General features: G+C 42.8%; 1 protein-coding gene across 1 annotated transcript in view; it reads left to right on the forward strand.

Moving 5' to 3' along the window:
- Positions 1 to 325: 325 nt before the first annotated feature.
- The window catches only part of WNK1 (WNK lysine deficient protein kinase 1), a gene marked incomplete at both ends in the record, with an annotated part of 156439 nt that continues 142808 nt past the window's right edge, over positions 326 to 13956 (forward strand). The window contains 1 exon segment of the mRNA XM_080705758.1: positions 326 to 1093. Within this exon segment, the coding sequence (XP_080561884.1) occupies positions 326 to 1093 (768 nt within the window).

Genomic DNA, 13956 nt, shown 5'->3' on the forward strand with positions numbered 1-13956 from the left:
GCGGGGCCCCGGGCCCTCATGACCGCGGCGCCGCCGCCGCCGCCCCGCCGGCCGCTGCGCGCCGCAGGATGGATGCGGACCGTGCGGCGCTAACCCCCGAGGCTCCGCTCCCCCGCGCGCCGCCGAGCCCGCCCCGTGAGCCGCCGCAGCCGGGCCCGGCCCGCGCCGCCCTCGGGGCTCCCTGTTAGTGCGAGCGGGAGCCGTCCGCCCGGCCGCAGCCCGCCGTCGGCGCGGCGCCGAGACCTCCGCGGCCCCCCGCGAAGGCCCTTCTCCCTCTTCCCGTTCGCGAACCCGAGCCCGCCCGCCTCGCTCCAGCGGACCCACCATGTCAGGCGGCCACGCCGAGAAGCAGAGCAGCACCCCGAGCGCCCTGTTCTTGTCACCGCCGGCGCCGGCGCCCAAGAATGGTTCCAGCTCCGACTCGTCCGTGGGCGAGAAGCTGGGGGCCGCGGCGAGCGACGCGGGGACCGGCCGGACCGAGGAGTACCGGCGCCGCCGCCACACGATGGACAAGGACAGCCGTGGGGCGGCCGCCGCCACCACCACCACCACCGAGCACCGCTTCTTCCGCCGGAGCGTCATCTGCGACTCCAATGCCACGGCGCTGGAGCTGCCCGGCCTCCCGTTCTCGGTCCCCCAGCCCAGCGGCCCCGCGGCTGCTCCGCAGAGTTCTCCACCGGAGCCCCAGCGGGAGGAGACCTTGACCGCCACCGCCGCCCCCCAGGCGGCACGGCAGCCCCCCGCCGCTGCCGCCCCCGGCGAGCCCGCCGTCGCGGGCCCGGCTGCCTCGACTGCCCCCAGCAGTACCAGCAAAGACCGCCCGGTTTCCCAGCCCAGCCTCGTGGGGACCAAAGAGGAGCCACCGCCGGCCAGAAGTGGAAGTGGCAGCGGTGGCGGCAGCGCCAAGGAGTCGCCGGAGGAACGGAGCCAGCAACAGGATGATATCGAAGAGCTGGAGACCAAGGCCGTGGGAATGTCCAACGACGGCCGCTTTCTCAAGTTTGACATCGAAATCGGCAGAGGCTCCTTTAAGACGGTCTACAAAGGTCTGGACACGGAAACCACTGTGGAAGTAGCCTGGTGTGAACTGCAGGTAAAGCCCCACCTACTTGCTTTTACGGTGGTTTGGATCCCAAACGTGGCTCAGTTAAGCCAGTTTATGGGGTTCACATTTTACGTGTAATTTTCTGTTTGGCGGCGGTGGGTGGGAGGGAAAGGCCAACTTCGGGAAGAGGTTGAAATTAGGAGAATGTAAAGCATGTACCTAGGTGTTTGAAAAGATAAGAATTATTGATAGCCAGAGGGATTTGCTACTAGGCAAGGAATGAAAGTCATCTTGATACAAACATATGGTTTCCTTATTGTTGGTTTTGTGTCTGGCAGAAACTGGGAACTATTGGAGACGTTTTTGAGGTAGGAAAGTACAGAGACTTCTTGCCTTGTGCATTTCAGACTCTCAGCCTCTGCAGAGATGAGCCGCCCTTGTGTGAGAAGCTTGTGTTTCCATCCCTGAGATCAGGCTGTTCTTTTAAAATAAGAACGACCTTGTTCTTTTGGATATATCTATTTGATGGCTGAACGGGCATGTAGTATAATTATTAAAAATTTTAAAAAGCCGGGTGTGTTGGCACATATCTGTAATATCTGGGAGGCTGAGACAGGAGGATCACATGTTCAAGGACAGCCTCAGCAGTTAAGGGAGACTCAGTAACCTATGGAGACCCTGCTTCAAAACAAAAATAAAAACAAACAAAAAAATGGGTTGAGGGTGTAACGTGGAAGTAGAATATTCCTGGGTTCAGTCTCAGTCCACAAAACAGAAAAACCCTTCTTTCTATCCCTTTTGGGTAAATGCCTTGGGACTAATAAGGTAATGTACATGTTTGCCAAAGCGCTACCTAATGATGTGTAAGCCATATGGTAACTAGCAGTGATCTGACTTTGTTCATTTTAAATGAATTTATTCACCCTATTCACGCTACAGTAGAAGATCCATACAAAATTGTATGTGCTTTTAGAATTGTAATGTTATCACTTGAATCTTACTATATAAAAGATTTTTAAGCTAAATTTCCCTGAGAGACCAAAGGAGCCATAATGTTTTAATGCTTTTTTTTTTTTTTAAGTTTTAAAGGTTTTTGTGTTATAATGGCATGTCATTCTGATGGACAAGTATATTCTAGGTTTAAGCAGCTAGCTGAGTTTGGGCTACTTGTTGCTTGTCTATAGCAGTTTACTTGGCTGCCCTCATGCGGAAGTGAGCAGGGGTTATTGGTAGAAGCAGGATGTCACTGAAGGAAAATGTCAGCTATACTGTGAATGAAAAATGCCATTATTGATGATGCTTCTTGCCAAGAAAATGGACCAATTTGAAATGGGATAGGAAAGTAACTGAAAGCTCTGAGAACTAACTTTATTCCTAAACCAATATGTTAACATGTAACTCTTTGCATGTCAGCTTCCAAAGGACCAAAGCCAAATCAAATGTGAAAGGAAGTTAACACATCATGTGGAAGTAAACTTTAAAAACTGGCAAGTTCTTTAGGAACATAGTAATTTCCTTCCTCCCTTCCTCCCCCCTCTCTTTCTCTCTAGAGATTGACTCCAAGGGTGCTGTGCCACTCAGATATACCCTCAGCATCTTTCTTTCTTTCTATCTTTCCCCCCCTCCTTTCTTTTTCTTTTTTTGTGGTACGGGGGGGTGGAACCCAGGCCTATTTTATATTTTATTTGGAAGTAGGGTCTCACTAAGTTGCTGAGAGTTTCAGTAGCTGAGGCTGGCTTTGAACCTGTGCGATCCTCCTGTCTCAGCCTCCTAAGTGCTAGGATTACAAGCATGCCCCCAGCTTTTTTTTTTTTTTTTTTTTTTTTTTTAAATAAAGGATCTCTTGCTTAAGTTGCTGGCTGGTCTGAAATTTATGATCTTCCTGCTTCAGTCTCACAAGTACTGGAATTACAGGCAGGTGCCACTGAACTGGGCTTTTTTTTTTTTTTTTCCCTTGAAGAGGGGAGAACATAATGATTTCTTAAGTTCTGCACTTGGTATGGAATTTCTAAGACAATGTAAAGTAAAAAGTAGTCATTACTTTTATAGTGGCTTAGAGTTGGAAAGATGAGATTTTTTTTTTTTTAAACTTAAACTATTGCCAGGCGTGGTGGCACATGCTTGTAATCTCAGTGCTTGGAAGGCTGAGACAGAAGGATCACAAGTTCCAGGACAGCCTCAGCAAGGAGTGAGACTTATCAACTTAGCGAGACCCTGTTTAAAAACAAAAGTAAAATAGGACTGGGGGTGTAGCTCAGAGGTAGAATGTCCCTAGGTTCAATCCCCAGTGCCACTAAAAAAACAAAAACATTAAACTAACTTCTATTGGTCAGTCATACTCAAAAACTTAGGTCTGATTCCTTTTGGTGTATAGGTAAAAATTTGTAGGCAGACACCTATTTTTTAACCAAGTATGGGTATTGCTACTAACCATGGAATTTTATTTTCATGTTATAATTTCATATTTGAATAGATACTTTTTAATTATTTTATTTTTTTAGACTGGACCTTAGTGTGGAGTATTTTATGAATTAATTTTGTTAGCTTTATTTCACTTTAAAGTTTTCTCACAAAGTAATGTTTGTTTTTTCTTTATCATCTGGAATTTTCTGATAGTTTATTACACTGGAACTAATAACAGTGCAAAAAACTCAATTTGTCTAATGTCACATTAAGAACTCAGTTTTTCTGAGAACTCATAATTTTTTTGGTTTTCTAGTTCTGTATCTAGTCATGGACATTATCAAACCTAGGAAAATTTTACATTGCGTATTATTTTAAGCCAACTCAGGATTTGGCTGTAGAACTTAATGAATCCTAGTTCATTAAGTGGTACCCTTGTTTAGAAACTACCATGTCATTCGCCCATTCTTCTACCATGTCATTCGCCCATTCTTCTGTCATTTTTCCATTTTGGTTTAACATACACTATTGTAGCCCAGGGATTCTTTATTCAGTAGTTTTATTTTTTTGACCAGGACACTTAGAGTATGTGCCTAGTAAAGTATCAGTAGGTCAGTGTTTGAACTTTTGTCTTTGGATCCAGATTAAAGGACAAGCGAAAGAATGACTAATTTCTTCCCAATTGGTGGCATTGGGAAGAAAGGAAAGCCTTTCACTAAACGTATACTTGTTTTGCCTTTGTTCTACCTCCAAACTACACCTCCAGTCCTTTTTATTTGTTATTTAGAAACAGGGTCTCCCTAGGGGGATGAGTCTCACTAGGTTGTTTAGGCTTGAGTTGAATCTGTAATCCTCCTGTTTCAGCTTCCTAAGTACTGGGATTACAGGCATTCATATCACACCTGGCATTAAATGTATATACTGTGTGTGTGTGTGTGTGTGTGTGTGTGTGTGGTACTGGGATTCCTGGAAGCCCTTCTACCTCTGGGTTATACTCCCAGACCTATTTTATATTTTGAAACAGGGACTCTTAAGCCAGCGCAGCTAGCTTCAAACCTGCGCGATCCTCCTGTCTCCGCCTCCCAAGCACGGGGATTACAAGTGTGCGCCACCACGCCTGGCTAAATGTATACTTTTAAGTGTGTGTTTTTCCATGGCAAGACAAGAGAAATACTATGTTTAGTTATAAAATCTTATTATATTAAAACTGAAAAAAAATCTTAGGTTATACTGACCAATTACTTGTTTGATAGGTAAGGAACCTGAAATCCTGAGAATATACAAATAACTTGCTTAGGTTAATGAAGAATAAAAATTAAGTTTACTAGGATCTAATAATTTGGAAGGTGTTAAGGCATTTGTAGGCCAGTACGTGGCTAATTAATAATTTCAAATGAAGCAATACTATTTTGATATAGAAGTAACTTAGATTTCTAGAGAAATCCAGTTTTCTATTTCCCATTTCAGGCTTCTGCTTTAGGTATTGATTTTATCACTACAAAAGGAAATATAAATAGACTTTGTGGGAATGAGTGAGTATGGTATACAAGTCAAACTACTTACTGTCAAGCTTATTTTTAAGAGTCCTGGTGTGTGTAGTTATATAGTAAATAAAGCATCAGTTCTTTTTGGGATTGAACTCAGGGCTACATCCCCAGCCCTTTACTTTTATTTTAAATAGGGTCTCTTGCAATCTTCTGTCTCAACCTCTCCAGTACTAGGACTACACAGGTGCCACCATGCCTGGTACATATTTTTTTGTGTGTGTGGTGCTGAGGCTAGGGGCATTCTACCTCTGAGCTATACTTCCAAACCTATTTTATTTTTTTATTTGGAAACAAGGTCTCACTAAGTTGCTAAGTCTGGCTTGAAACCTGTGATTCTTCTGACTCAGCCTTCCAGAATCATAAGTTCTTAATAAATGATAACCTGGGTAATACTTTTATTTATTTATTTATTTTTTACGGGTCTGGGGATGGAACCCAGGGGCATTTGACCTCTGAGCTACACCCCCTGCCCTATTTTTTATTCTTTTTTCTTTTTTCTTTTTTTGGTGGTACTAGGGGTGGAACCCAGAGGCTTTCTACCTCCGGGCTACACGCCCAACCTATTTTATATTTTATTTGGAAACAGGGTCTCAGTTAGCAGCCGAGGCTGGCTTCGAACCTGTGCGATCCTCCTGTCTCAGCCTCCCAAGCGCAGGGATTACAAGCGTGCGCCACCACGCCCGGCTTTATTCTTTATTCTGAAACAGGGTCTCACTAAGTTACGGAGGGCCTAAGTAGCTGAGGCTGTTCTCAAACTGCTATCCCTGTCTCAGCTTCCCAAATGTTGGGATTATAAGCATGTGCCACCACACCCGACTTGGGTAATATTTTGATACCACAGGATCTTAAGTAATAATTCATATCCTAGTATTCATATTTCTTTACTTGGGTTTATTAGGCAAATGGTATGTCTTATTTTTGTTTTATTTTTATTTTTTGGTACTGAGGATTGAACCCAAAAGTATCCTACTTCTGTACTGCACCCCCAGTCCTATTTTCTTTTTTTTTCTGTTTTTTTTTTTTTTGTGTGTGTGTGTGGGGGGTACTGGGGGTGGAACCCAGGGGTTTTTCTACCTCTAGGCTATACTCCCAGACCTATTTTTTTATATTTTATTTGGAAACAGGGTCTTGCTAAGATGCGGAGAGCTTCACTAAGTAGCTGAGGCTGGCTTTGAACCTATGCAATCCTCCTGACTCGGCCTCCCACGTGCTTGGACTTACAAGCTTGCGCCACCACTCCCGGCTATATTTTATTTTTACTTTTTTTTTTTTGCCGGTCTGGGGGTGGAACTCAGGGGCATTTGACCTCCGAGCTATACCCCTTGCCCAATTTTTTATTCTTTATTTTGAAACAGGGTCTCAGTGAGTTGCAGAGGGCCTCACTAAGTAGCTGAGGCTGTCTGGGAACTGCGATCCTCCAGTCTCGGCCTCCCAAATGCTGGATTACACGCATGCGCCACCACGCCCGGCTTTTATTTTTAGTTTTTGAAACAAGGTCTCACTGAATTGCTGAGAGTCTCACTACTTCCTCATACTGTCCTGGAACCTGCAGTCCTTCTGGCTCAACCTCCTAAGTACTGGGATTATAGGCAGGTGCCACCATGTTATACCTTAATTTGAATGCCCAGTTGCCTTGGTCAGGAAATGTTTTGCCTGGGCTCTGCCAGTAGAGTTTACTACGTTGCTTTTCTAAGGAAAGATCTTACTTTTTAAGAAACATAGCAAATATGCTTTAAGAAAACAGAACAAAAAGAGACACATAAATCAATGAAATAGAATAGAAGGTACAGAAACAAATCCTCATAACCAGTTGATTTTAACAAGTAGAGTTGGGATAACTGGATATCCATCCATATGTAGGAGAATGAAATAGACCTTAGTCTTACTCTGCATAAAAGTAGCTCCGGATGGATCAAGCCATGTATGGTGATGTATGCTTGTAATTCCAGTACTTGGGAGGCTGAGACAGGAGGATTGCTGGTTTGAGGCCATCCTCAGCAACTTAGCAAGACTTGGTTTCAAAAAGAATGAGGATGTATCCCAGAGATAGAACGTCCCTGGGTTGAATCTCCGGTATCACGCCCACCCTCCCCCCACCAAAAAAAAAAAAAAAAAAAAAAAGAAAGAAACGAGTCAGAGACCTAGCAATTAGACCAGAAACTGCAATTACTAGAATAGAACATAAGGCCAACTTTCTAACATTAAGGCACTAGTAGAGATTTCCTCATTAAGACCCCCAAAGTTCAGGAAATAAAACTGAAAATCAATAAATGGGATGGCATCAAATTGAAAAGCTGCTTCTTAGCAAAGAAACCATTAAGTCTGAAGAGAGAGCCCATAGAGTAGCAGAAAATCAGTGCCAGCTACTCCTCTGATAGAGGACTCGTATCTAGAATATATGAAGAACTTTAAAAAAGAAGCCAAGTCAAAAAAAAAGGGCCATCAAACAGAGTCTCTCTCTCTTTTTTTTTCAAAAGAGGAAATACAAATTACCAATAAATATTTGAATAAAGCTGGGTGTGGTGGCGCACTCTTGTAATCCCAGTACTTGACAGGCTAAGAGAAAAGGATCCCAGGTTTACAGCAGCCAGCATCAGCTACTTAGGCCCTCCACAACTTAGTGAGACCCTGTTTCAAAATAAAGAATAAAAAGTAGGGCTGGGGGTGTAGCTAGGAGGTAAAATGCCCCCTGGGTTCAATCCCCAGTTCTGCAAAAAATTGAAGAAAACTGTTCATCATTTGCCATTAGAGAAATGCAAATGAAAACTACTCTGAAAATCCACCTAACTTCAGTTAGAATGGTAGTCGTCAAGAACATAAACAATAAGCTGGGGTGTGGTGGTGCTTGTAAACCTGGTACTTTGAAGGCTTGCAACAGGTTCAGAGCTGGCCCGGGCACTTAATTTGAGTGAGGCTCTCAGCAAACTGGTGAGACCCTGTTTCCAAGTAAGAAGTAAAATGAAGCTGGGGGTATAGCCTGGAGGTAAAATGCCTCTGGGTTCAATCCCCAGGACCCAAAACAACCACCACCAAAACAAATAAGCAAACAAACAAAAACAATAAAAAATGCTTTCAAGGCTGTGGGGAAGTAGGAGCACTTAAACATTGTTGTTGGGACTGCCAGTTAACCACTATGGAGATCAGTATGGAGGTTCCTCAAAAGACTAGGAATAGAACCACCCTATGACCCAGTTCTACCACTCCTCAGCATCTTTCTAAAAGAATTAAAGTCAGAATGCTATAGTGATACATGCATATACAATTAACAGTAGCCAAATTATGGAACCAACCTAGGTGTCTGCCAACAGATGCTTGGTTAATGGAAATATGGTATGTATATGCAATAGAATTTTACACAGCCAGAGCCAGGCACGGTGGTGCATGCTTATAATCCTACCATTTGGGAGGCTGAGACAGGAGGGATCGCAGTTTGAGGACAGCTTTAGCTACTACCTAGTGAGGCACTTTGCAACTCAGAGACCCTGTTTCAAAATAAAGAATAAAAAATAGGGCTGAGGGTATAGCTTGGAGGTAGAGTGCCCCTGGGTTCCATCCCTACTACCACAAAAAAGAACAAAATTATGTCATTTTCAGGAAAGTGGACAAAAATAGAGAATATCATGCCTGTTGAAATCAGCCAGTCTCAGAAAGTCAAGGGTTGACTGTTTTCTCTCATGTGGAAGCTAGAAGAAATAAGAGACTTTAGCTAATCAGGAAAGTGATCATTCGAGTAGTGGAAATGGATGGGGAAGGAAGCAGAAGGAAGGGAAGAACAGATGAAAGAAACAGTTCAAATTATGCTGTGCCCACATATGAAAGGTATCTCTACCAATCTCACTGATATATACATATATGGAGGAGTGAGACCTGAAGGGAAACACACCACAAACCAAGATCTGTGTGCATGCTTATATGACTTTGAGCCTCACTGATAATTAAAATGCACCAATAAAAGCATTTTTCATTTACTTATTTTTTCGGTGGTACTGGGTTTCCTGGAAGCCCTTCTACCTCCGGGCTACCCTCCCAGACCTATTTTATATCTTTTATTTGGAAACAGGGTCTCTTAAGCCAGTGTGGCGGGCTTCAAACCTGCGTGATCCTCCTGTAGTGTTATTAACTGATTAGGATTACAAGTGTGCACCACCATGCCCAGTGCAGTAAAAGTATTTTTTAAAAAGCACTATTGAAGGCCAGGCGTGGTGGCACATGCTTGTAATCCCTGCGCTTGGGAGGCAGAGACAGGAGGATCGCGCAGGTTCGAAGCCAGCCGTGTGCGCTGGCTTAGGAGACCCTGTTTCCAAATAAAAATGTAAAAATAGGTCTGGGAGTGTAGCCCAGAGCTGTAGAAGGGCTTCCAGGAACCCCAGTAACACCAAAAAATATAAAAAAATTTAAAAAAATAAAAAGCACTATTGAGCTGGGCAAGGTGGCTCACACCTGTAAACCTATTACTTGGGGGGCTGAGACAGTATTCAGGTTCAAAGACAACCTCAGCAAGTAGTGGAACTCTAATCAACCTAACAGGATACTGTTTTAAAAGAAAAATAATGGTGACATAGGCTCGTAATCCCAGCATTCAGGAGGCGGAGACGGGGAGATCACAGTTTGCAGAGGCCTCAGCTACTTAGCGAGGCCCTTCATAACTCAGCGAGACCCTGTCTCAAAAAATAAAAGACTAAAAAGTAGGGCTGGGTATAGCTCGGAAGTAGAATGACCCTGGATTCAATTCCCACTACCACAAAAATAAATAAATAATAAATAAATAAATAAATAAATAAAAGGGAGGGCTGGGAGCATAGCCTGGAGGTATAATGCCCCTGGGTTCAATTCCCAGTACCACTAAAAAAAAAAAAAAAAAAAAAAAAAAAAGGAGGTGGGAGCCAAGGAGAATGGTTCATGAGTTGTGTATATGTGTATTCCTATAACTCTGCCACAGGATGATGTATAATTACAATGCACCAATAAAAGAAAACAAAAAGGGAAGGGAAGGTGGGCATATCTCAGATAGATGCCCCTGGGTTCAGTCCCCAGAACCAGTAAATAAATAAAAATTGAAAATAAAAAGGACTGCAGGTATAGCTCAGATGTAGAATGTCCCTGGGTTTAATCCCTAGTACAAAAAGGGGTGGTGGTGGTGAAACAAAGGGTTATTTCAAACAAGCTCTCAATCATTCCTTAATTTGCACAGCAGTTACTCTTACCGAGGTGCAGCTATGATCTGAATTTTGCACATACTCCTAATCAGTGAGCTTGAAATTTAAAGCAAACTCTGAAGACTATTTTCTGAAATTTTATCCCAAGACTGAAAGTTACTACAGATTCTCATCCTAAAAAAATAAATATGAACCAGGCACAGTGGTGCATGCCTATAATCCCAGTACTTGGAGGCTAAGATGAGAGAATCATAAGTTTGAGGACAGCTTCAGCAACACTCTGTTTCAACATAAAAATTAAAGCAGGGCATAGTGGTGCACGCTTGTAATCTCAGTACTTGGGAGGCTGAGACAGGAGGATCTGGGTTTGTGGATAGCCTCAGCTACTTTGTGAGGCCCTTTGCAACTCAGTGAGACCCTGTTTCAAAATAAAGAAGAAAAAAAAAAAAAAGGACTGGGGAATAGCCCGGATGTAGAATGCCCCAGGTTCCAACCCCAGTAAAGTTCCCCCCCCCAAATAAATAAAATAAAAAAGGCTGCAGATAATGCCCCTGTGTTCAACCCCCAGTACCAAAAATAAAAATAAGAATACAATACAAACTTAGAAGATAAAGGGAAAATAAGTCCTCAATATTCAAATGGGAGACTCAGTTCAATGCATTCTTTTAAGAACTCTAGCAAAGAAATGTTGTGGTTTCCAGGTTACAAAACCACCTCCAATTTTTCAGAGTACCAAATTTTTCATGAAACATTAATATCATACACTGAATATACACAAGCCTTAACTTAATAGCCAAAGAAAAAGTAAGTACTAAGTAGACCAGAGCTTAAGCAAAAATTATGGGTAATTTCAGGTAGATCTGGAAACAGTATCATCAAAAAGTGCATCAAGTAAACTCACTATCTCTTCCGGAGATGTAGAATGTCACTTAGTGTGAACTCAATTTAGGTTTGAAGAGACCAGTTTTTTGCAATTTAACATAGTAAAGATTGTTTGGATTCAAATCCCTTCTGCTACGTGATTGTGTCTCCTTGTGACAAATTCTATGCTATAATTTCTGATCTGTAAAATGGGATAAAGAGTACTACTTTTGTAAAGTTATGATTAAATGAGTTAATATATATAAAAGATGGAGGACAAGGCCTGACACATAAGTATTAACTGTGATGGTACAGCATCTTAGTTTGTCCTTTGGAGCCAGGGACTCTATGAAGATTGTTTTGTTTACATTTATGTTTAAAATCCTAGAGCAGACTCTTATTATTGCTATTATTCCTAGAAGATGGACATTGTTCATATCATTGGCTCGGTCACATTTCTTTTTTTTTTTTTTTTTTTTTGGTGGTACTGGGGTTCCTGGAAGCCCTTCTACCTCCGGGTTACACTCCCAGACCTATTTTTACATTTTTATTTGGAAACAGGGTCTCCTGAGCCAGCGCATCTGGCTTCGAACCTGCGCGATCCTCCTGTCTCTGCCTCCCAAGTGTGGGGATTACAAGCGTGTGCCACCACGCCCGGCTCACATTTCTTAGCTCTACCTGGCCTTTGCCTAACATTCTAATTTCATGATCTATTACTTTTCCAAATGTCAGCCTTTCTAAACTGCTGATTTCTAGAAGCTACTGATATCTTCATTTCATCTGCTTTGCATGTACCTGGAAAATATTTTTCCTTTTTGTGGCACTCATATAATTCTTATAGTACTTACAGTTAAATTGAAACTGTTTACATACTTTGGCCACTCCACGCCACTAGTCTTTGGATGGTTCGATAGATATACTACATAATGAATAAGAGAACCAAGGCAGGAAACTTGGGTTCTAGATTACGCGATTATCAGATCTTGAGTAAAGAACTTAATCTGTAGTGCTGATTTATTAGCAACGTCTTTTTTTTTTTTATTGTGGTACTGGGGATTGAACCCAGTTGCATTCTACCTCCAAGCTACATCCCCAGCCCTGTTTTTTATTATTTATTTTTATACAGGGTCTCATTAAATTGAGAGGGCCTCATTAAGTAGCTGGTGCTGGTGGGGAAACCTGTGATCCTCCTGTCTCAGCCTCCCATGTACTGGGATTACAAGCTTGTGACACTACACTTGGCCAGAAGCAGGTGTTATTAACTGATTAGAATTGTTGAAGATCAACTGAAATACTATGGAAAGGTACTTGAAAAGTATAAAGTGTTTTATAAGATATAGTATCAGAAGCCAGGCGTGGTAGCGCACGCTTGTAATCCTAGCATTTCGGAGGCTGAGACAGGAAGATCGTGGTTTGTGGACAGCCTCAACTACTTAGTGAGGCCCTCCACAACACAGTGAGACCCGGCTTCAAAATAAAGAATAAAAAATTGGGCAGGGGGTATAGCTCGGAGGTCAGATGCCTCTGGGTTTCATCCCCAGACCCCCCCACACACAAAAAAAAAGATATAGTAACAGGTACTTCTTTGTGTGTATGTGGTTGCTGGGTATTGAACCCAGGGACTCCTGCATGCTAGGCAAGTTCTCTACCACTGAGCTAAAGTCAGGCTCCACAAAAGGTACCTTATTCAGTTTGAAGTCTATCAGCTGTCTCTTATTACAAATTGAATATATTAATTTTTTGTTTTGGGTTTTTTTCTTTTTTTTTGCTTTACGGGATTGAACCCAAATGCATTCTACCCCTGAGCTCTAAGCTACACCCTCAGCCCTATTTTGTGTTCTTTACTTTGAAACAGGGTTTCACTCATTTGTGGAGGGCCTCACTAAGTAGCTGAGGTTGGCCACCAACCTGTGAGCCTTCTCTCTCAGCCTCGCAAGTACTAGGATTACAGGTGGGTGCCACCACACCTAGCTATTGCTTTTTTTTTTTTTTTAAACAGGGTCTCACTAGGTTGCTGAGAGTCTCATTACATTGCTGAGGCAATCCTGGATTGCCTATGATCCCCCTGTCTCTGGCTTAAAGTATTCTTAAATTTTTTATGTTTCTTAAATCTTAGCCAAGCATGGTGGCTCCCTGTAGGCTGAGAATGAGGGAGGCTGAGACAGGACGAATGCTAGTGCCACAAAAGCCTTAGCAATGTTTTGAGACTCTCAGCAACCTATTGAGACCCTGTTTAAACCCCCCCCCCAAAAAAAAAAACAAGCTGAGGGTATATAGCTTGGAGGTAAAATGCCCCTGTGTTCAGTCTTCAGTACCATAAAAAGAATAATTAAGAAAGAGTGTAAATATGCAGGGTATAATCAGCATAGTTCAGTTAAAAACCACTGGGCATGGCTGTGCACACCTGTGATCCTAGCTACTCTAGAGGTTGAGGCAGGAGCACAAGTTCCAGGCCAGCCCAGTCATTTTTTTTTTTTTTTTTTTTTTGTACTGAGGATGGCGAGCTACACCCCTAGCTCTATTTTTTATTATTTATTTTGAAACAGGGTCTCACTGAGTTGCAGAGGGACTCACTAAATAGCTGAGGCTGTCCGCAAACCACTATCCTCCTCCCAAATGCTCAGCCTCCCAAATGCTGGGATTACAAGTGTGTGCCACCACACCCAGCCAGGCCAGTCAATTTAGTGAGACCATGTGTCAATATAAAAAAATTAGTCAGTGTGGTGGCACGGGCCTGTAATCCCAGTACTTGGGTGGCTGAGGTGGGAGGATTGCAGAATTGAGGCCAGCCCCAGCAATTTAGTGAGGCCCTGTTTCAAGAAAGGAAGGAAGGAAATAATTTGGAAGTAGAATGCCTTGGGTTCAATCCTGAGTACCACAAAAAGGGGAGAAAAAGGTAAAACCTAGTATTCATGAGGCCTTGGGTTCTATCCCCAGCACTGTA

The sequence above is a fragment of the Muscardinus avellanarius genome (assembly GCF_963383645.1).
Source record: "Muscardinus avellanarius genome assembly, chromosome: 11".
In the NCBI taxonomy this organism is placed as follows: Eukaryota; Metazoa; Chordata; class Mammalia; order Rodentia; family Gliridae; genus Muscardinus; species Muscardinus avellanarius.